General features: G+C 41.2%; 1 protein-coding gene across 6 annotated transcripts in view; it reads left to right on the top strand.

Moving 5' to 3' along the window:
• Positions 1-21,570, top strand: part of LOC102219293 (receptor-type tyrosine-protein phosphatase S-like) — a 95,140-nt gene that overhangs the window by 70,429 nt on the left and 3,141 nt on the right. For 5 of the 6 annotated variants that reach the window (XM_023336099.1, XM_023336100.1, XM_023336101.1 and 2 more), the window contains 18 exons: positions 3,541-3,635; positions 4,943-5,199; positions 5,316-5,403; positions 5,549-5,767; positions 7,971-8,128; positions 10,200-10,211; positions 10,436-10,548; positions 12,052-12,149; positions 14,116-14,239; positions 14,674-14,849; positions 14,975-15,094; positions 16,608-16,762; positions 16,920-17,205; positions 17,739-17,917; positions 18,302-18,428; positions 19,884-20,009; positions 20,741-20,895; positions 21,014-21,149. In XM_023336099.1, coding sequence (XP_023191867.1) covers positions 3,541-3,635; positions 4,943-5,199; positions 5,316-5,403; positions 5,549-5,767; positions 7,971-8,128; positions 10,200-10,211; positions 10,436-10,548; positions 12,052-12,149; positions 14,116-14,239; positions 14,674-14,849; positions 14,975-15,094; positions 16,608-16,762; positions 16,920-17,205; positions 17,739-17,917; positions 18,302-18,428; positions 19,884-20,009; positions 20,741-20,895; positions 21,014-21,149 — 2,624 coding nt within the window. Of the gene's footprint in view, positions 1-117; positions 312-445; positions 473-1,809; positions 1,928-2,104; positions 2,750-3,540; positions 3,636-4,942; positions 5,200-5,315; positions 5,404-5,548; positions 5,768-7,970; positions 8,129-10,199; positions 10,212-10,435; positions 10,549-12,051; positions 12,150-14,115; positions 14,240-14,673; positions 14,850-14,974; positions 15,095-16,607; positions 16,763-16,919; positions 17,206-17,738; positions 17,918-18,301; positions 18,429-19,883; positions 20,010-20,740; positions 20,896-21,013; positions 21,150-21,570 lie in introns of all 6 variants that reach the window. The other variant, XM_023336102.1, reaches the window with a different exon arrangement.

Consider the following 21,570-nt stretch of genomic DNA (forward strand, 5'->3'; position numbering starts at 1 on the left):
GAACGTGTGTCACTGATCAGACTTAAATGGTATTGATTGGTTAGTTGTTTATTTACTAGTTAGGACACTTTGTCTTTTTAATTAACTCTGCATTTGCGTGCGTTCTGCGTGTGCTAGTTCCCGGCGCCGCTCCCCGACAGGTGGACGTTCAGCCCCTCAACTCCTCAGCTCTCCGGGTAACGTGGCGCTCTGTGTTGCCACGGTTACGGCAAGGCCAGATACGGGGGTACCAGGTGCACTTCAGCCGCACGGAGAGCGGTGAATCACGCACCCTGCCCCGAATCAAAGACCTTCTATTGGATGAATCCCAGGTGAAATCGCCATTTCAAAGATAAACCGACGCTCATCTCTAATATCTATAAACATTTTCCTTTTTCCCATCTAATCTTTTGACTCACTCCTCGTCTCGGCTGCCTACGGGGGCGTGCTTCTTCTGTGTGACAAGATGGAGGAGGATGATTCGACTCAGTATGTGAGTGCAGACTGCCGGTCGTTTTCCCACAAGGAAATTATAAATGAGCTCACAAGCAAATCCATCCAACAGAATTAGTCCCAGACTTTAAATTCAGTTCTTAAGAAGGATTTAATCAAATCCTCTATTATCTAATTCTATATTTGTTTGTTCGGTTACTTTGAACATGTCCCAAAAAATAGATCATTTTATGTTTAAATAAAATGGTGTAATTAATAATACTTTTTCCAAGAACATACACCATTTCCATCAGACTGGATATGAATTCGTATATAAAAAACATAAAAATGCACATTAAAATACTGATACATTGAAACTGATAATACATTGTAAAATATTTTGATAATTCTTCATTTTGTTATTACATCTCCATCACAATGAGATGGAGAATCTAGATTAGAATCTAATTGAAAAGTTATTTTATTTCAGCAATTTATATTGAAAACCTAAGTATTGACACTAAACTGTGTGTGTGTTGTGCATTAATAACACACAATTTAAAGTGATAGTATTTGGCACCTATTGAAAATCCCACAATTCTCAGAAAGGTATAGTTTCAAAAAAAATTTAAAGAAAGATTTTTTTACATGTCATGTGGAGGACTGCTGACTGTGGAACAGTTCGCCACTTCTCAATGCTGATAAGCCACAAAAATGTCACTGCTCAAAAGGTTTGGTGCATACAGAGTTCTATATCCAATTATAACAATGGAAAGTTAAGTGAAAGGAAAAACATTGCTACAAAAATTGGGGTACAACTAACAGGAAGAGCCACTGAGTTGAGGAGGTTATTGCCAATCAATTTATTGTGATGTATATACAGACCATATGACTGTCAACAGACATTTGTGCTTATATAAAGAAGAATATTTGTTTTGTACCTTCTTTGAGAAGTTTTGCATTTAATTCTGTCTGCAAACTTGCAAAGATAATAGTGTGATGAGTGAAGAATGCAGCACTTGAAGTGATTTAGAGATTGGGAATTATAAATCACTTCAAAATTGAAAACTTCAATTTTCAATTCTGAAAATTGTTTCAGAATTGAAAAATATTTTAGATTATTTATTGTATATATTGAAATGTGGTTCCCGACAAATCTTATGATTTATTATCGCATGTTGTAATTTATTTTATCGTAGCTTTCCATCTATTATCTAAATTACTTTAAAATGTACTTAATTAGTAAGGAGAAAGAGTATTTGAAAACAGTATTGTTTTGTTTCAATATAGTGATAACTTGTGTTTGCTGATGTGTACTCGCGTCATATTTTTTAACAACTAATCACTTTTTCTGTAGAAAAGAGGTTCGGTATTTAACGGTGCGTTTTCCTCCATCAGGAACTGGTTTTAGGAGGTTTGAAAGCAGAGACTTTGTATTCTGTCTCAGTGGCTGCATACACCACCAAAGGGGACGGAGCACACAGCAAAGCTAAGCTGGTGCAGACCACAGGGATTGGTAAGCATATGTCAACTATATAGCGCTCTGGATTTAGTAACACATTCAGGAATTGATCTTACAGAAAGCTGTGCCGTAAATAAACAGCAGATCAATGCTAATTTCCTCTGCAAGATTTACATGATACATGGTTTTAGAGTGCATTTTACAACCGATTTTATGCTGCCCACTCTGCAGTGCCTGGCTCGCCGTCCCTGTGGGTGCGTCCGGGATCCGGCTCGTCTGTGGTGGTGAGGTGGTCTCCTCCGCTTGAATGCTCCGAGACAGGTTCTGATGGCCGGGTGGCCCCAGTGGAAATCCAGGGCTACCGCCTACAGTTCGGGCTGAAGAACACTTCTTTAAACGGCACTGTGGATTTCCAACCTCAAGAGAGAAATTTCACTGTCAGAAACCTCTCCCCAGGGTCCTCCTACATCTTTGTCCTCGCCGCGAAAAGCCGAGCCGGCTACGGAAATGCGACGCAACAGGAAATAGCTGTTCCCATGTGTCCACCCTCAGGATACCCTAAAATAATCGATTTTGTGAACGCTACCTGCTGCTCCCTCCAGTTCTCCTGGCTGCCCCCCTCCCCAGACGAGTGCAGCAACGCCGTCACAGAGTACACCGTAGCTTACAGAAAGGCTTCCAACTCGGGCTCCTCTGCCCTACCAGCCTCCTCTGCTCCCCCTTGGCTCATCACACTTCCTGCAAGTGAGTCCAGCTATACCATCTTGGGCCTGAATCACAGCACAGCCTACGAGGTGCAGCTCAGAGCCCACAACCAGGCAGGGCCAGGCCCTTTCAGCCCTGCTCTGTTGTACCTCACCCTGGCCTTTGAAACAGGTAGGGCTGGCCGTGGGCCTGGGGGAACACCTTTCAGCTCCTAAGCACTGGTTCAACTTCACTTCTCCCCTCATCGTGGAGTCCACCTCCAGACACTAAACTAAAACGAAGTCTGGGCCAGTTTTTACAGGTCCACCTTTCACCAACTCACACCCCGAGAGAAGGAGTTCTGCAAGTCTCAGAGGAACACAACTGCTCCCACCCCTTAATCTCCTTCACTCACTCACTTGTACCTTCATCACCTACCCTTCACCACCAGTGGAAGCAGGCTCATAGTTAATGGATGTTTGCCTCAAGAGCACAGCTTATCACAAACCCTCAGGTAAAAGTCAATACTGAGCCCAGGGTGTACAGTATCTACAAGAGGAGGTGAGTGTTTAGTCTCATTTGAAGTGAAAAGTGGCGCCTGGTGCTGTATCTGCAGGTAAACCTTTTTCTTATCTGATAGACCTTCACTGCCACCTTCTCTCCGAAGCCTTGCTGACATGCTGAATTCTGAGTAGAGCCAAACACGAACATCCAGTCTGACAAGTGTGGCATGTCACATTACTGCAGCCTATCTGTCCGTTACTTACTTTTTCATGTCATCCACTCTCCTCATCACCTGCCCATCCTCTTAACCATCATGTACTCCTCTCCGAGTAACATTTTCCACCTCAGCAGGTTTGCACGGGGAACCTGGAAGATCCTTGGATTTCTTCTCATTGATATGTGATAAGTAACCATTGTTTTTTTTTTTTTTGTTTGTTTGTTTTGTTTGTCTTTGTTTGTTTTTTCTGCTTGCATCCTAGATGTGCCGAGAAATTTTTCTGTCAATCTGGCCACCAAGACCAGCGTCCTTCTCACCTGGGATTTTCCAGAAACCAGCAACCCCTACCGCTTCATTGTATGTCCTAACCTGGTGCTAGTTCTATACATGTCAGAAGACATCAATGCACCGTCTGGTACAACACAGTAGCTCAGATAATTGTAGAGGGTCTATATTATTTAATATGGATGCTAGTTAAGTTACACATTTGCCATTTCATGCCTGTGTAGAATTGGTAGCTTCATATCCTATTGAATACAAAATGGAGTCAGCTATTTTGGGCCGATTTGCACCACTCCTACTGTATATCACACCATCCAAGGGAAATGGTAAATGGAACAATACAGAAGTAGCAATCAGCACATTTTCTCACTTCACTGTTTGTTTCAGACACTGCTGTTTGTTTCAGACACTCCTGTAGGAATGTTATGCAACTTCTACTGAGTTCTATCTGTTTGAGGCAAACATTAGTGTATTTGAACTTCTCATCTTTTATACTCTTACTTTTTATTTTTACATTAGAGCCAACTTTACATTTATCTTGTATATCCCAACGTTTCCACTAACATACCAATGAAGATAGTCCATGTGCCACTAGTGTTTTGTTTACCACAGTTTTAGGATTGTGGATTTGGCATAGTGTTGATTTACTGATTTACTGCTTTGACTAAAATCAACATGTACTTTACCTATTCTCAGTTCAACAACTTTGCTATTAACTGCTAATGATTTATGAAAATAAATGTGTTTGTAGTTGGTTTTAAGAAAACGTTTTGTCGGTATTGGTTAAAATCAGGTTTGCTATTTTATCCTACTCCGTGACTTTACACAACACAGTTATAAAGCTACAGCCTTAAGCAGTAGTGGCATAGCAACAAAATCTAACAAAGCTGCACATTGTCAAAAAATCACTCAGAATTACAAAATATATATCTAAGGTTACACAATGTTTGACTGAAATACAAAGAAATTAGAAAATCAATTTAGTGTTAGAGCCCTAAGCTATCATTAGTCTTGTCATTTCAATACAGGAGCCATAACTGTTATTGGTGGTTCTGGTAAAGATGTGGACAAAAGCCCTAAAATAAATGGCTTTTATGGAGATTTGGTGCCCCAAGATGCCTCTTTTTACTGTATGCACTCAATAGATGTTGAAGCAAGATGAAAACAGGATGTCTTGTTTTTCATCGCTGTGGTTGTTTTAAACCTTTTAGGTTTTGTTCTAGAGGTCAGCAGCTATTTTTTGTACCTGCGTCCTGACTTATGAAGATCAGTACACCTTTTTTTTCAAGCCTTTTAATACATCTTTACCAGGGGTACTAATACAGTAAATGCGGAGGCTGTTGTATAGAAATGTTACATATTTAACTGCTCCCAACATCCAGGTGGAGTACAACCGTCAGAAGATGGAGGTGGACGCACGTTTGAAGAAGGCAGTCATCCCGAACTTGCAGCCAGACACCAGCTATGACTTTAAAATCACGGCTCCCGAGGGCAACATGGGAGGCCTTCGCCACCGCATCACAGCCAAAACGTCCCCACCAATCACCATCCGCCGTCCTGAGATCGACCAAAGTCGCCGTGAAACCGAAGCCACGGTCACCATCATCCTGCCATTGCTGGAAACTCGCACTCCTGTCAAGTACGTTTTTCAGAGTTTTTGCTCAGAACAGATTTTATAACAAACTATACATGATGAGAGCATTTCATAATGCTGACATTGGCCTCAAATTGATTTATTTCTCTTTGTTTCAACAGGAACATTTATGTCGTTGTGGTTCCATTGCGGAGAGCCCGCGGCGTCATTAGACACCTGAAGAGTCCAGATGAAATGGACCTTGAGGAGGTGAGAACCCCCACAATAACAGCACCGACTGACCCAAAAACAGACGAAATTCCTTCTCCAAGAACCCATGGCAACAATTAGCCATTTTAACAACAACATATCAGCCTTAGAGTTACGTTTTTCTGCATTTTCCTTCTCTATGAAGCTTTTGAAAGACATCAGTCAAAGGCAGAGGGATTCTCGACAGCAGAAGCAGGTGGATCTAAGGCGGGCTTACATCACAGCCCGTTTCACACCTGAAACCCTACCAGCCTTCTTCTCGTTGGGGGACCAGCTGGACTACGGGGGCTTTGAGAACCGTGCTCTAGAACCGGGCCAGGAGTACGTCTTTTTCATCCTGGCTGAACTGAACTCCACAACAGGGGTATGAACGCCACTTTCTGTTGTTTCCTTGCCTACAAAACATTCCTCTCTCCTTCTTGCCTGCAGGTTAACACTATGAGTCGTGATCTGCAGCCGCACTGCTAAAACTATATAATTCCCGTTAGTCAAAGTGTGGTTGGCAAATGCAATAAGTCTCTCACACTTCCATCACTAATAAAGAGGGAGTTTACTTACACTGGCAGTAGAGGAGATATTTCCTCTGTGCACTGCTGGCATGATAGTGCATTTCAGCTGGAAAAAAACCCATACATATGTAATATGAATTATAATAGAATTTCAAATTGAACAAAAGCCCAAAGGATATTTTGTAGAAGCTCTTCAGAACCAATACAAATGCAGCAGTTCAGACATTGGAAAGAGTAGGCCATCCCTTCATGTTGTAACATCCTCACATTAAATTAGTTGTGTCTGGTTAGTCCCATGCAATCCTTTGCAACAGTTCTGTAACAATACAAAGCCTAAAAAATAGTCCATCCCTTTTTAGCATAATCGCACACTGAAAAGAAAAGAAAAATCCACCCTGTGATTCCAGTGCATATATTCTCAGGGAAGAATCACAGTAAAAACTGCTTTAACAATATCTGCAGTGCCATAGTTATTAGATTAAATAACAAAACTATTAAAAGCATCTAAGTGAAACATTTTTTGCTGTGTCATCTCTTCACATGGTCTTTTTTAGAGTGTAGAATCTTTTTAATTTATTCCCCATGTCCTCTTTTTCATGGCATGAATGCAATGCAACTCAGATGTCAAAATGTAACTAATCAATGAAGGAAAGACAACAAAATGAGCCAGGTCAAAACAAGGTAGAAGATATAGCATGTATGAAAAATCTCATTCTTATTGAACTTTAGCAAAGAATGACACCTGCTACATGGGAGGCATGCCACACTTTTCTGTCATTTCAATGCAAACATGACAGGTTTCCTGAGAGATTGAGCTTTTCGCCAACAAAATGAAATAAACAGTTTGTGGGAAAGCGCCTCATTCTCCTTGTTTTCATTGGTTGAGAATGTGTCATGCTGTGGGCCGGTTTCCCTTCTAAAAGCCTTCAGGCTTTATAGAGAGTGTGACATCACTAACTTTTTTAATTACCAGAAGGTCTTAAATAAAAATCTAGTTGCCTCTGCCAAAAAAATAAATAAATAAAATGTTAGGTGAAAAATGTTGAGCTTACCATAATCTTGCCACTTTTGGATTATGGAGATGTTTTATATATGAATGCTTCGACCAAATGTCTTCAATCATTAAATACTGTGTATCATTGCGCTTTAAGATTTATAACAGGTAGTAGACGTCTGACACATCATTGTGATTTGTACGCAAAAGCTGAATGGCCTCCTTTAAGTGTACGGAGAAACAATCATTTAATGATCCTGATGTATAAATCTCTACTCGGTCTAACCCCAGCATATTTATCCACTTTCCTACATAGAACTGCCAGTTCTCGTTCTCTACGCTCCAATAACATTATTCTTCTGCATATCCCACGCTTTCGAACTGAAAAAGGGAAGCAGGCATTCAGTGTTTTGCCCCCACAGCGTGGAATCAGTTGCAGTCTGAACTTAAGATGTCGGAAATGATTTCACTGGACTTATTTTGAGCAGTTCTTAAAGATAGGCAACAAGATTCTATGAAACAGTGTCATTGTTTTTAAATTGTTTTTATTGTTTTATACTTGTGCATATGTATTAATTGTTTTTATCTTGTAACCAGGTTGCTATGTATTGCAAATTTTTTTGCCCAGGTCCCTCTTGAAAATGAGATCTAGATCTCAACGGGGTTTACCTGGTTAAATAAAGGAAATTTAAAAAAAAAAGTGGGATAATCATCTAAAATAAATGGCTAAGTCAACACAGAAATGCTTGACACAATGCTTGACCTGACACAAAATGAACCATTTATATTTGCCACCTCAGTTCCCAGTGCTAAATCAGATTTAGACTAAATAAATAATTTAATAATAATTTTTTTCCCATTTAAAAACTTGATTTTTCTAATGATAATGACTGCAAGACTATATGATTATAATAAGAGTTGGATTGATATCAAGGTTTTTAAGACATCTTCATTATTAAGTTTAATTCTTACATTTTACTTTTGTACTTTTTTATATTTTGGTTTTAGGTGAATGCAAAAAGACAGAATTTTTCTGACAATGTTCCTGTGATGTTGCTGTGCAGAGGATGTATGTGGCCAGCCCTTACACAGACAAAGTGATCGCCCCGGATTCAGACCCCCAACCCTTCGATGCGGGCGACGGACTGATCTGGGTGGTCGGACCCGTTCTGGCAGTGGTCTTCATCATCTGCATCGTTATTGCTATCCTCCTTTACAAAAAGTGAGTGGCAGAGCTTCATGAAAGACAAATGTCAAGTTTTCAACCACAGTGATGACTCATAGCGTTGGTTGCACCAAGTAAATGCCAAAGCAGCTTTGATTCTCATAGAGGATGAGAGTGGCTTTAGTCTACGCTTTTATTACATGGTAAGAAACTTCTCTGAGTGGGCTTTCTGTGTGTCGTCATTCAGTTATTTTTCACACTTACATCAAATACACAATCCCAGTAATTTTATGCAAGAGTTGTCTGCAGAAAGATGTCTGTTAGCGACTGTTTTTAAACTGAATAAATACACATAAGATGTGGCAATGTAGGCTTATATCAGCAGGAAAGTGTGTTAAGCATGACAGTGTTTTACAAGAAGCAACGCCACTGGTCAGTGTGTTGCAACAATACTTTTCCCCTTGAACTTTTTAACATTTTGTCACAGTACAGCCATAAACTACAATATTTTACTGGGGATTTATGTGATAGATCAACGTAGTGCAGTGCATAATTTGAAAGTAGAAGCAAAAGGTTACATGACACAGATGTGTGGCCATAGTCTGGAGATATTTTTGTCTTTTTATTGTAAAAAAAAAAAAACTCAACCTCAGTCAAACTGAATCTAGAGCAGTTATGAACAACAATATTCAAGTCCTACCACTGGTTCTATGTTTGCTTGTACTTCTGGTTGTGTGTTTAAGATCATTGCTCTGCTGGAAATTCAAGCTTTGTTCCTGTCCCAAGTTATTTACAGCTTTGTCAGGTTGTCTGTCATTACTACTCTGTAGTTAGTCTCGTCTGTCTTTACATGAACTCTGAGCATCGTCCCTGTCTCTGCTAAAAAAAAAAAAAGTATAACCTTTGTGGGATGTTTCCCTCCTTGTGTAGATGGTGTGTTCAAGTTCAGGTGCACAACTGGCTTTTGAACATATACACACTAATTCAACAAATTAGAATATTATTGAAGATCCATTTTGTTGTAAGAACCTTATCACTAAGTCAAACACATTATATAGATTAATTACAAATGGGTTGATGTTTGAAAGTCTTTATTTCTGTTAATTGTGATTATTTCCTAACTCTAACCCTTACAACTAATGAAAACAAACAATTTAAAAATAGAGTCAGACCAATAAAAAAACTGAAATGCCAGCTTAATGAGAAATATGTTTCTTGAAGGTTGTTACTGTCCAAAAAGTACTTTTAATCTAACAAATAAGACTCATCAAGACGTATATTCTAATCTACTGAATATGGCTGTATAGTGTTCCATTTTTTCCATGTTTTCTGTGGAGGCTTGTGGCAAATTGCAAATGGGACTTCCAATTGCTTTCTACAGTTAATGTCTACTTGCTGTAGTTCTTTAAAGGAGTACATGACTAATATTTGGCCTTTAAAAAAATTATCCCACCTGAGTGGATTCTGCACCTCCTCCAGAGTTACCAAAAGCTTATTTGGTGGCTTGTGATTATCAATATTCCATAGCACACCTCTGCAGACTTTACACAACATCTGTACCTACAATATGATTCAATTGCACTCAACTGGAGCATGCAACAGGTTGCTCTGCATTTTATTTAGGGGTGTCATGGTAGTCTGAATACACATGCACACCAGCCTTTGCAGATTTTACTTGTAAAAAACTTTGAAAAGCATGTGTTCATTTTATGAATTACTTTGTGTCGGTCTGTCACATAAATTCCCAATAAAATAAATTGAGGTTTGTGGTAATAACAAGACAAAATGCGGTATTAATGTTTGCAATTCACTGTAAAATATCTTGCACTGCACCCTGTCTGCTTGCAGCTCTTGTTTATATTCCAACCAGCAGATGTGTTTACTGCTCTGCCTCTTTCATCCAAACGTCCAAAATCCATCAAATTTGTTCCAGTCTAGAAGTCTGTTCAGGCGGCAGACAGCCGTCAAAGCCCGAGCCCCGCCGCACGCCTGTGATATGTGCTGCAAGTCATCAAGCTTTTGAATACTAATGCAACAATATTGATTCATCTCTCTAACAATCTCTCTTGTTTCCTTCCTTTTCTGCCTCTAATTATTCCGACCCTCGCTCTTGTTTCACGGGAAGCAGCAAACCTGACAGGTAAGATTAAACCGATGTCGGACTCTTTGTTCTTCTATAACCTACGGCAATTACATGCTACCGTACGCCGTACTGAGAAATGGAAGAAATCCGTAAAACACAGCAAGAGCGTTTGCACTTTTGATTTTACTCAAGTGGAAACGCTAATGATGCTGAGTCAGACTGGTTAGGTGTAATAGCTGATTTCTTTTTTTTCCCTCCTCCCTTTACCGGTGTCTGATCAGCAAGCGCAAAGACTCTGAACCAGGAACCAAGAGCCTTTTGAGCAACGCGGAGATGATGGCTCATCACCCGACGGACCCCGTGGAGATGAGACGCATCAATTTCCAGACTCCTGGTATGAGGCCTGCGCAGACATGCGCTCTGTTTTTGCATGATGAATTCAACTTCCAAGGGCTCATTTAGTTTAATTCATAAATAAAATATTCATGCAGCTAATTTTATCCACTGTGAAAAAAATAAAATAAAAAATGCAGACATGACTTCAAATGAGCAAAAGTTGCGCCCCATTGGAGCAGCTCATACCTGGCAGCTTCAAGATCAAAAATGGCCGCTGCCCAGGTAGTACAGTCAGTGATTAGTCATGTCTGAGTCATAACGTTTGTGTCAAAAAGTCGCATCATGTCCGTCCGCCCACGTCCCACATGCCAAGCTGCCGGAGAGAGGCGTTGGAGCTCCTGAAGTTAAAATAAAACATGTGTTGTTGGTTAATAGTGATCATTTGAGAACAAATAATTAATTTCTTGCCATATATGGAGAGATCTGAAAAACACCTTTCTGGAGTCGCGTCTAAGGATGCTTCCTTTCTCCTGCTTTCCTTGACTTTGCATTCAAGCAACATGAAAGCAGTTAAATTACGCTTCTTGTTCTGTTTGTGGCTGCAGCTTACCGCTACTACCGCATCTTGTTTTGAGGAGGTGTCAGCATCTGTCAGCCTGGAGAAAGGTTACCTGCCAGCTTACAAAAAAAGGTCAAAAAAGACGCATTCTCTTTTATTTAATCAATAGATAAAAGCTTTAACTCTTCTATTTTTACATGTTGTCGGGAGGCAAAGAAAACCCCCGCAGACCTCATCGCCTCGTCTCTTACCTTTCATCACAAGACTTTTTATCCTCCATGTGTGGCAGCAACCTTGAGACTCCTTCCTCGCCCACTCCTTCTTCTTCCTCTCCTCCTCCTGGGAGATTTGTGCTTTTGAGACGGCTCCGCACCGCTGAAACTCATCTCCAGCAGAAGCCATCCGGCTGTGTCCAGGGGTCGCCGTGGTCGTGACGGGAGCAGGATTTGTCGTGGTTAACCTCTGCGAGGGAAAAAAATCATTTCGGTCATTTCAAAACCGGAGAAATATCCAGGGCGCCTCTGGCTCGGGTTAATTTTTAAGGCGGAAATGTTGCCTTGATTCATTGACGTAGCCGCTCACCATTTTTTAAATGAAGATAGATTGCTCTAGCCTCACTTTTCTCTCACCAGCTGTGAAACAAAATTACTGAAGGAGCCAGAGGTAGCTTCCTTTATGTGCTTTCGCTCAACCCCCCTAATTAGGGTGCTGTCTGTGTTTGTTTTCTCCAAGTCACCGCTCCTCTTAACATGGAAAAAGCAATTTATCAAAGCAAATAAAAAATAATAATAATTCCCAAACAAAAGACTCGCCTCACTTCGCCCTGTCCTCGCACATGGATCATAATTGATTTTCTGCCTCAGCGTGCTTCTTAATGGCATGTGATGTCGCCGCTTTGTGTAATTATCCTCACATTGTTGCATAAAAGTGAAGCGGATCTTCAGTAATTTGGGTTGTTTAGTTGAATACGGCCTCACCTCTGACCCCATCCGTGTAACGCAGGAATGATGAGCCACCCCCCCATCCCCATCAGTGAGCTGGCTGAGCACATCGAGCTGCTGAAAGCTAATGACAACCTGAGACTCTCCCAAGAGTATGAGGTGAGTAATACATCATCATTTCATATGCATAAATAAAGAAGCAGACAACGTCCTTGCTCTTTAGAGATGTGAGGCCTGATGTGCCTCCGCCTCATAAACCAAATGTTATTGAATGCTTATCTGTTTGCAGGTTCTATGTTCATGATTTATTCAGCGACATGATTTATTGTGGTTACTTTCCACTATGCCGTTCAAAAACAACAAACAAAAAAAATCATGCCATTTAAACTATTTTCAAATTTTAAAGCTATGCAGCAACAAAGTTCTACAGTTTTTTATTTGGTTAGATCAACAGGTAGTAGTGCAAAAGTATGAAGTGGAAAGAAGATAATATGTTACCTTCACATTTCTTATTGCAAATAAAAGTCTAGAAAGTTTGGTATTTGTGTGCGTCGCCCCTGGATCAGCACCTTCTATCGCCACCTTCTGCTGCAGTTACAGCTGAATGTCTTTTGTTTCCAACAGCTTTACACGTCTGGAGACTGCCTTTGTTTCTTTTGTTGTTGTTGTTGTTTTTTTGCCAGTTTTTCTTTATTCCTACTGAAAAAAGCACCATGATTATAGGGAAAGTGCAGGTTGAGATTTCCGCCACACATTGCATTTTGTATGCAAAAGTTACACTTTGGTCTCATTTGAGTAGAGCACCTTCCTTATGTTTTCCTTGTTCTCTTTGTGATAAACTGCAAATGGGACTTCTTATTGCTTTCTTTTTTATTCTGCCACTCTTCAATAAAGGCCTGTTTTGTAGACGGTCTCCCACACGACTTGTGGCACAATTTAAACAGCACTTCTCATGCATTTCCTTTCAACATTAGTTAATGTCTCTCTCTATAAAGGCTAGATTTGTGGCATGCACAAATAGTAGTTGTCTTCTTGACAGGTTCTTTCACCTGAGCTGTGGATCTCTGCAGCCTCTCCAGAGTCAACTACAGGCCTCTTAGCTGTTTCTCTGATTCATGCTCTCCTTTCCCAATGATGCCTTTTTAATACCTTTTGTGTATCCATGCGTTTCTTTATAATTAAAGAACCTGATTTTTGTTTTACTTTTTACACTTTGGAACAATGACCAACTTGATTCTTAAAGTGGGGTATTATCAATCGATAAAGTTTCAGCAACAAGGCAGCTCAAAGTGCTTTGCATCATAAAAACCACAAAAATAAAAAGTCATAAAGACAACATACAGTCACCAACTGAGAAACCAGTAACAAACATTAGATTTTATTATTTATTTTCCAGACACACAGTGCCATTTTATAGCACAATCAAGTAACTTTTATCTTTAGTTGTTATAAATAGGCTGTACATATCAAATATGACTTAAAATAATTTGATGCCTTGAAATTGGCCTCTGTCACTTTAAGAAGCTCCTGCTCTTTCCAACAGTCATCACAACACATTTGCTCAATTTTGCTGTTAACAACCATTCTTAGGAGCGTTGAACTGAAGTAGTTTCTATGATGAGATTTAAACTTTTCCTCAACTGTTTCCCTGACCTATCTGCTGGTTTTGTTGTTCCACAAGAAACTTTTTGTTCTCTAATGTCGCTTTTGCAAGCCGTTATTTGAAGTGGGTTTTATTCATGTTATACAGTTTTAGTTTATTTTTCTCAGTGATTTTTTTAAAAACCTTTTTATTAGCAAGTCAAAATTGAAAAATAAAAATACAATACCGAGAGAAAAAAGAACAGGATGAAAGTAGCACAGAAATAGTGGGTTTTATGTAGAGGTAATGACTGTTGCTTTTTGCATGTGAACAATTTTGAAAGCATAATTTTTTTATCCTTCTAAGTCCCCATGATGTTCTCCTTGGAATACTCTATTACACAAAATCACAACATAATCTGCTAAAGTTTGTGGTAGAATCGTGAGAAATTGTGAAGAGAAAATGTATGAATTATAAATACTTTTGCAACATATTGGGACCTTATATTCTTCTTTTAATGAGTGTGTCCATTTTCTCTTCCAGTCGATCGACCCCAGCCAGCAGTTCACCTGGGAGCACTCCAACCTGGAGGTGAATAAACCCAAAAACCGCTACGCCAACGTCATCGCATACGACCACACCCGAGTCGTTCTGGCTCCCACAGACGGTGAGTTTCATCCAAAGACGGCAGCCAGGGGCAAGAAATGTCTAACAGGCGAGAGTCTGAACAAATCTGAGCTCACTGCGTGAACTTGCAGAGGTTTTCAGAGGGAGAGGGTGAGTGAGCTGCGTGATGGGTGAAATCTGAAATTTGCAAACACTGCTGAAGACCCACCGTGTGCACTGGCATGAAACTCACAAACACCGGCGAGTGCATTCGAGTGCAGCTGTCTCCTCTCCAGAAACAAGAAGCGGGCGAATGGACGGGTTTGATCTGAGACTCATGAATTCGCAGCAGAGCGCTGCTTGTTTTGCCGTCGCGGCTGCCAGAAACAACCGTGTCGTTTGATTGCTTGATGTCATACAAGGAGGTTAATTTAACGCGGCACTTATGCAGATTGCTGCTTTTATCGAGAGCCTCATGAGGGGTTTTGTTCACAGGTATCCTGGGGAGTGATTACATCAATGCTAACTTCATCGACGGGTACAGAAAGCAAAACGCCTACATTGCCACCCAGGGGCCCCTGGCAGAGACATTCGGGGACTTCTGGAGGATGGTGTGGGAGCAGCGAACCGCCTCTGTCGTCATGATGACGCGGCTAGAGGAGAAATCTCGGGTTAGGAAACCAGGCCATTACCCAGTGACCTAAATGCACAATTTGCACTGAAACACATTGATCTACTTTACCTGCATTCAAAATTTCCATTTTATTTTTCGCTCATGTGTTTATACCTCTGACAGATCAAGTGTGATCAGTACTGGCCAAGTCGCGGCACGGAGACATACGGGATGACCCAGGTCACGCTGTTGGACACGATGGAGCTTGCCACTTTCTGCGTCCGCACTTTTTCTCTGCATAAGGTAAAGCGTTTTGCTCACTTTCGACTTTACCTGTCCTTCATTTTGAATTATTCGCACTAAAACCTTCTTCAAACCCCTGAGGTCAACGTTTGGACTCAGGTTGAAACTGGAGTCTCGTGAATTACTGTCATCACTGAGCAGGCGGTGTTTGTGGATAGGCAGAGGCTAATAGATTGGTCTGGGTGTTGTGGAGCGCTTAAACCAGGCCACGGTCCATGTGTCAGGAGCTGAGATGCAATCAGTGCTGGAAGTGGAGCGGTTTCTTCAACGCAGGGCTCATCTAGGATCGTCAGTCTGCCATGTCCCTGTGTCCTACTTAGGAGCACCGAAAGTAGGCCAACTTGTAGCTTCCCAGCGCAGCTTCTCTATATTTTGGTAATTTCTTGTGAAACATCAAGTACAGAGCATGAACGATTTAAATATTTAAAAATGCAGTTATTATTCGTGTCTCCTTTAGTTCTATGAGTTTTAGACATGTTTTAAAGAAACGATGATTGTATTTTCCAGTGGAATTTTTTTTGCTATTGATTGCCGTCGTTGGGTGAATCCGTTAAAATCTTTCCTAAAGTTCCTTGCAGATGTCTCCAAACCTCCTAAACTTTTTTCACATTTGGTCACATTATGACTATGAATTTTGTTGCATTTTATTAGTATTTTGTCTGACAGACAGACCTCTGACTCAGTTCTTTAAAGAACCACCTTTCACTTCAAGTCCCTTCCACCTTTGCACATCTACAAATTGATCATTCTCATTCTTTTTTGCAAAACAAAGAAAGTTCACTCAGTTTGGATAAGAGAAGATTAACTAATTTACTTCTGGACTTTTACTGGGCTACTCTAATAAACATACTGGCTTTAATCTCAGACTCAAACAGAATATTTATGGTTGTTCTCCTGCTAGAAGTTTATGTAAGGTCCACGACATTCCCAAATCTTTTGAAGGCTTGACAGATTTTCCTCTAGGATTTCTTTTTTATTATTCTGCTCCGTCTGCCATAATAGGAAAAATAAAATAGAAAAATAAAATTACTAGAATAAAATTCTATTATAACTTCATTTTTCGCAATAGTACGACTTTTCTCTCGCATTCTTTTGACTTTTGTCTCGTCCAACTTTATTCCCGCAGTATTATGGCTTTATTGTAGTACAACGGTTTTCTCGGAATATTATGGTTTTATCCGCGTAATTGTATTTAGCCTTAATGCTCGGTCATAATCAGATCACACTCTATTTCTATGGGCAGGCGTGGTGTGTTCAGGGCGGTGAGCTGTCTTAGTTTTCCAGCACACTTAGAGATTTGCAAGTTGGCCAAATGTTCGAAGTTTGTGGTAGTAACGTGACAAAATGTAAAAAAAAAAAAAAAAATTAAGAGGTATAAATACTTTTGCAATGCACTGTAAATCCAACCATCATTATAAATACATTTGGTTCTTTTTATATTTATAGTACTTGCGCTTTCAGTCATTCAGACGTGTAAAGATGCTTTGTTTTTTCCATGTGTTTCTCCCGTCAGAGTGGCAGCAGTGAACGGAGGGAGGTGCGTCAGTTCCAGTTCACCGCCTGGCCCGATCATGGTGTGCCTGAATATCCCACCCCCTTCTTGAACTTCCTTCGCAGGGTCAAAGCCTGCAACCCTCCTGATGCCGGACCCATCATTGTTCACTGCAGGTGTGCACACACATTCATAGATTGGTGCAGCTCTCTAACCGTAAAAGAAAACAAATATGCAGAATGACAAGAAAGAAAATGAATCTGTTTCACAGCTTGCACCAATTTTCATTTCAAGCACACTACGAAAAGTTGTTATTTCGTCTCCTTCCGTCAGTGCCGGCGTGGGTCGCACTGGATGTTTCATCGTCATCGACGCCATGCTGGAGCGCATTCGGCATGAGCGCACCGTGGACATCTACGGCCACGTGACTCTCATGCGCTCGCAGAGGAACTACATGGTGCAGACGGAGGACCAGTACAGCTTCATCCACGAGTCCCTGCTGGAGGCCGTGGCCTGTGGGAACACGGAGGTGGCGGCCCGCAGCCTGTACTCCTACATGCAGAAGCTGTCAAAGGTGGAGCCTGGAGAACATGTCACCGGCATGGAGCTGGAGTTCAAGGTGGGAAAAATGCCGAAGGGCTTAAGTGAAACTGTTAGAAAATGACAGAAAAACACTTGAGTTTTCTGACTTTTTTTCTTATTAGATTACCACAACATATATCATCAAGATATGTTTGTGAACAGGCTTTTTGCACTGATTTTATATACAGATTGTCTCCTATATCTATGATTTTCTCTATCAAAATCAAAGGATGTTTTGTTGTTTGAGGACCTACTGATAAATGTGCACAAAAATGAAAAAAAGCTACATCTCACTGCTTTTTCTGGCCCTCCTTTATCAGCTTTTTAAACTGATACCAATAAATAATTGATGCCTCTTCTTTTTGTATTTTCATGGAAATTGATGTGAAACATATCATTAATTATGAATTATAGAAGAAGTAGTGAATATCAGACAACTAAATCCAGTCTAAGATAGATTTTAAAATAGAATAGAAACCAAAAAGCAAAAAAGAAATGAACAGACAAACCTTTTAGTTGTTAAATAATCAAAGTTTTTAACTCAAAATGTTCATTTCTTTCTTATTCCAGCGTCTGGCCAACACCAAAGCCCACACATCGCGGTTTGTCACAGCCAACCTCCCTTGCAACAAATTCAAGAACCGACTGGTGAACATCATGCCCTACGAAACCACTCGCGTTTGCCTGCAGCCCATCCGCGGCCTGGAGGGCTCCGACTACATCAACGCCAGTTACATAGACGGATACAGGTACGTTGTCCTGCTGCAAACGCTAATCTGACCCGACCCTCCTGTCGTTTTATTGTTCTTTGATAAGTGACCGGATCGGAGGGCTTTTCACCGCGGCCCTCTCATCTGTCATGTCGTGTCAGATCTGTCATTACTCCGTACATGCTCTACAATTTGTCTCGCCGCGCGGCTCTCGCCTCAGTCCCCGCGACGGGGACGGACAACGAGGGCTTCCTGATGATTCAGCCGTTCCAAGTGGTTCTACACGCATGTTTTGACTGTTCTGCGTCTTGCCTGAAGCCTGACCCAGTTTTTAGTGAGATGCTTGGCAGATGAAGAAATGGGGGAGAAAGGAGGGAGGTGGCTTCATAATAATATTGTGCTCCTGTGTCTGTGTGTGCGCAGGCAGCAAAGAGGCTACATTGCCACCCAGGGTCCACTTGCCGAGACTACGGAGGACTTCTGGAGGATGCTGTGGGAGCACAACTCCACCATCGTGGTCATGCTGACAAAGCTGAGAGAAATGGGACGGGTTAGGACAATGTATTGCTTTGAAATGCAAATCATGATCAAAAATTTTTACAAACAAAACTCTGAAATATATGCATTTGTTTCTTGGGTTTGTTTGGCTGCTTTACTCTGTGGCACCCAGGTAAAACAAAAAGAAAGCTATTAATCTCAGAACTTAGTTAATTAGAAAATATTGTCCAACCTAATTGCAATAAATAACGAAAACCTTTGAGGTTTGATGGAGAACATCAGTGAACAAACAGCACCATGAAGTTCAAGGAACACAACAGAAAGGTGGAGAGGTTATAAAGGTTATAATATATATATATATATATATATATATATATATATATATATATATATATATATATATATATATATATATATATATATATAAGCCTTTAAACATCTAACTGAGAACTGTTCAGACAATTATTTGAAAGGGGAAAACGTACAGCACAACCGGCGCAAACCTATTAAGAGATTACTGTCCACCTAAACTGACAGGCTGGGTGAGGAGGGAATGTTCAGAGAAGCAGCCAAGAGCCCTCAGGTAACTCTGTATGAGCTGCAGAGACCAACAGCTCAAGTGGGAGAATCTGTCAACAGGAAAACTGATAGTGACGCTCTTCACAGATCTGGCCTTTAGAGAATAGTGCCAAGAAAAAGTCATAGTTTCAGCTTTCTGCAAGCTAATTGGGTGCTATGGTCACAGGAGACCGAGAATAAACATTTAGGCCTGTTGGGCCAAAACGGGATAGGCAAGAAAAAAATTCTCATTACCCTGAACACATAATCCCCACAGTAAAACAGAGCATCGTGCTCTGGGATGCTGTTCCTCAGCAGGGAGAGGAAAAATGTTGAGAGTTTTAAGAGAAGAAGGGTGAAGCTAAATATGATGAAATGCTGATATAAACATGTTAAAGGGCTGCAAAAAAGTGAGACAGAATTGGAGGTTCACCTTTCAGGTCAACAATGCTCAACATGCCATTTAACAATTAAATGGTTTAGATCAGAGGATATTCAGGTGTTAGAGTAGCTGAGTCAAAGTTTGGATCTAAATCCAATTAAGAATATGTGGCAAGACTGCAGAAGTTACACACGCAGATTCAGTCTGACTGAGCTCGAGCTTTGCCAGTTTCAAGATGTGCAAAGCAGGTGGATGAATACCAAAAAAGCCAGACAGCTGTAACTACACCAAAATGTTATTCTATAAACTATTAACTCAAACGGGCTAAATCAAAATGGAAGCTTCAATTTTCTGTTTTTCATGTGTAGAAAAAGAAAACCCTGTGTTTTTCATCCTATTCATGCTCTGCTTGTGTGGGTCTGTCATATTTTACATAAATAAGAACAGTCAAGCGTTAAAAACATTCTCCAAATCACTGCTGAATATTAATGAATACTTCACACCTTCCAGCACCCTAACCCGTGTTTCATGATTTATCAAAGTCCGATTGTGTTTTTGCTCTTTTAGGAAAAGTGTCACCAGTACTGGCCCGCCGAGCGCTCTGCCAGGTACCAGTACTTTGTGGTTGACCCGATGGCGGAGTACAACATGCCCCAGTACATCCTGCGGGAGTTCAAAGTTACAGACGCCAGGGTGGGTTTGTGATCACATACTCCTCACTACCGTATGTTGCGTCCAGGCGGTGTAGTATCTCACTCCTCGATTTTTGTCTATTCCTTCGGTGTCGTTAGGGGGCAGCGATGCGAAGCTTGTCCTATCGACCTGGAGTGTGTGTTGCTCAGCGAGTGTTTTGTATGCGAATGTGCGTGTGTGCAACACGGCCTGTCCGCATGTATTGACAAGATGCTGCAGGCCATGCATTCGACCATGCTGTCTCCAGATTATCTTGACAACATGGGGGTGTGTGCGCGTGCCAGTCATAGATAACTCCAGTTAAGCCTGTCCTGCAGTGACGCCACATTGACAGATGCTCTATTGATCTCCATTAAGGGGGAGTCGGAGAGGCTGAGCAGAAGAGAAAAGATGTAATTGCCTACTGAGTGGCTGACAGAAGCAGACGTACTGACGTTACAGCTTCAAGTTAACCACAGCTAACTGATCCCGGGTCAGATAACAGTAATCATTAGAAAGGGAGAGAAAAAAGGATGTTGCCTGGCAGAGCATCTTTTCTCAGTCAATACAGCAAGAAACTCTGGAAATAGTCATTTTGAAATGATCCCCTTTGAATCAGCAGTAACTGCTTGTTTTCATGATAGGCATCGTGTGTTGAAAAGAGAAACCACGTTGGCTTTTAAATCCGGCAATTCATTCAGGTGTTCTGGAGAGAATGTCTCTTATCGTTGCCAATCTGCCCACTCCCTCAGGACGGCCAGTCCAGAACGGTACGTCAGTTCCAGTTCACCGACTGGCCTGAGCAAGGCGTGCCGAAATCTGGGGAGGGCTTCATCGACTTCATCGGCCAAGTGCACAAAACCAAGGAGCAGTTTGGCCAGGACGGACCAATCGCCGTTCACTGCAGGTAGTTCACTGCCGCTTTTCTCCCTGTAGCTGATTGTTCGATATATCCCTTTAGTGTCCCACCGAGGCGTCTGGCACCCTTCAAACTGCTCTGGCATGTTTTTCCATTACGACTGCAGTGCTGGTGTGGGGCGGACAGGTGTCTTCATCACGCTGAGCATTGTGCTCGAGAGGATGCGTTATGAGGGCGCAGTTGACATCTTCCAAACTGTCAAGATGCTGCGGACACAGAGACCGGCCATGGTGCAGACTGAGGTGAGCTCAAGAACACGTCGTGACCTGACGTAACAGAACGTACAGTAGAGTCACTTCCTGAGGTTAACGCGAGTCGGATGCTTCGCGACGGCTCCGGAGCAGAGCAGAAATCATCAGTGATCGAGCATATTTGGAGGCCCACTTGGGATGAGAGTATTACATAAGTTTCAGCGAAATGAAGCGGAATAAGAGGGACGTGTCTTTAAGATCAAATCATCTGACAAACCTCTCAATTAAAAACTACTTTGCTCTCTACGATTGAGAGAGTGGAGTGTGACACTCAGAGGAAACCGTAAGATTTAGAAAGTGAATTTATGTCGACAGTGTTCTATGAGAGCAGCATTTATCAACTGAAACTTGGATTCAAATGCCATTTTAAAAACATCTGAAAACATTAAGTTTAGCGAAGGTGTTCCTTTAA

Source organism: Xiphophorus maculatus, chromosome 6 (assembly GCF_002775205.1).
Source record: "Xiphophorus maculatus strain JP 163 A chromosome 6, X_maculatus-5.0-male, whole genome shotgun sequence".
NCBI classification, from domain to species: domain Eukaryota; kingdom Metazoa; phylum Chordata; class Actinopteri; order Cyprinodontiformes; family Poeciliidae; genus Xiphophorus; species Xiphophorus maculatus.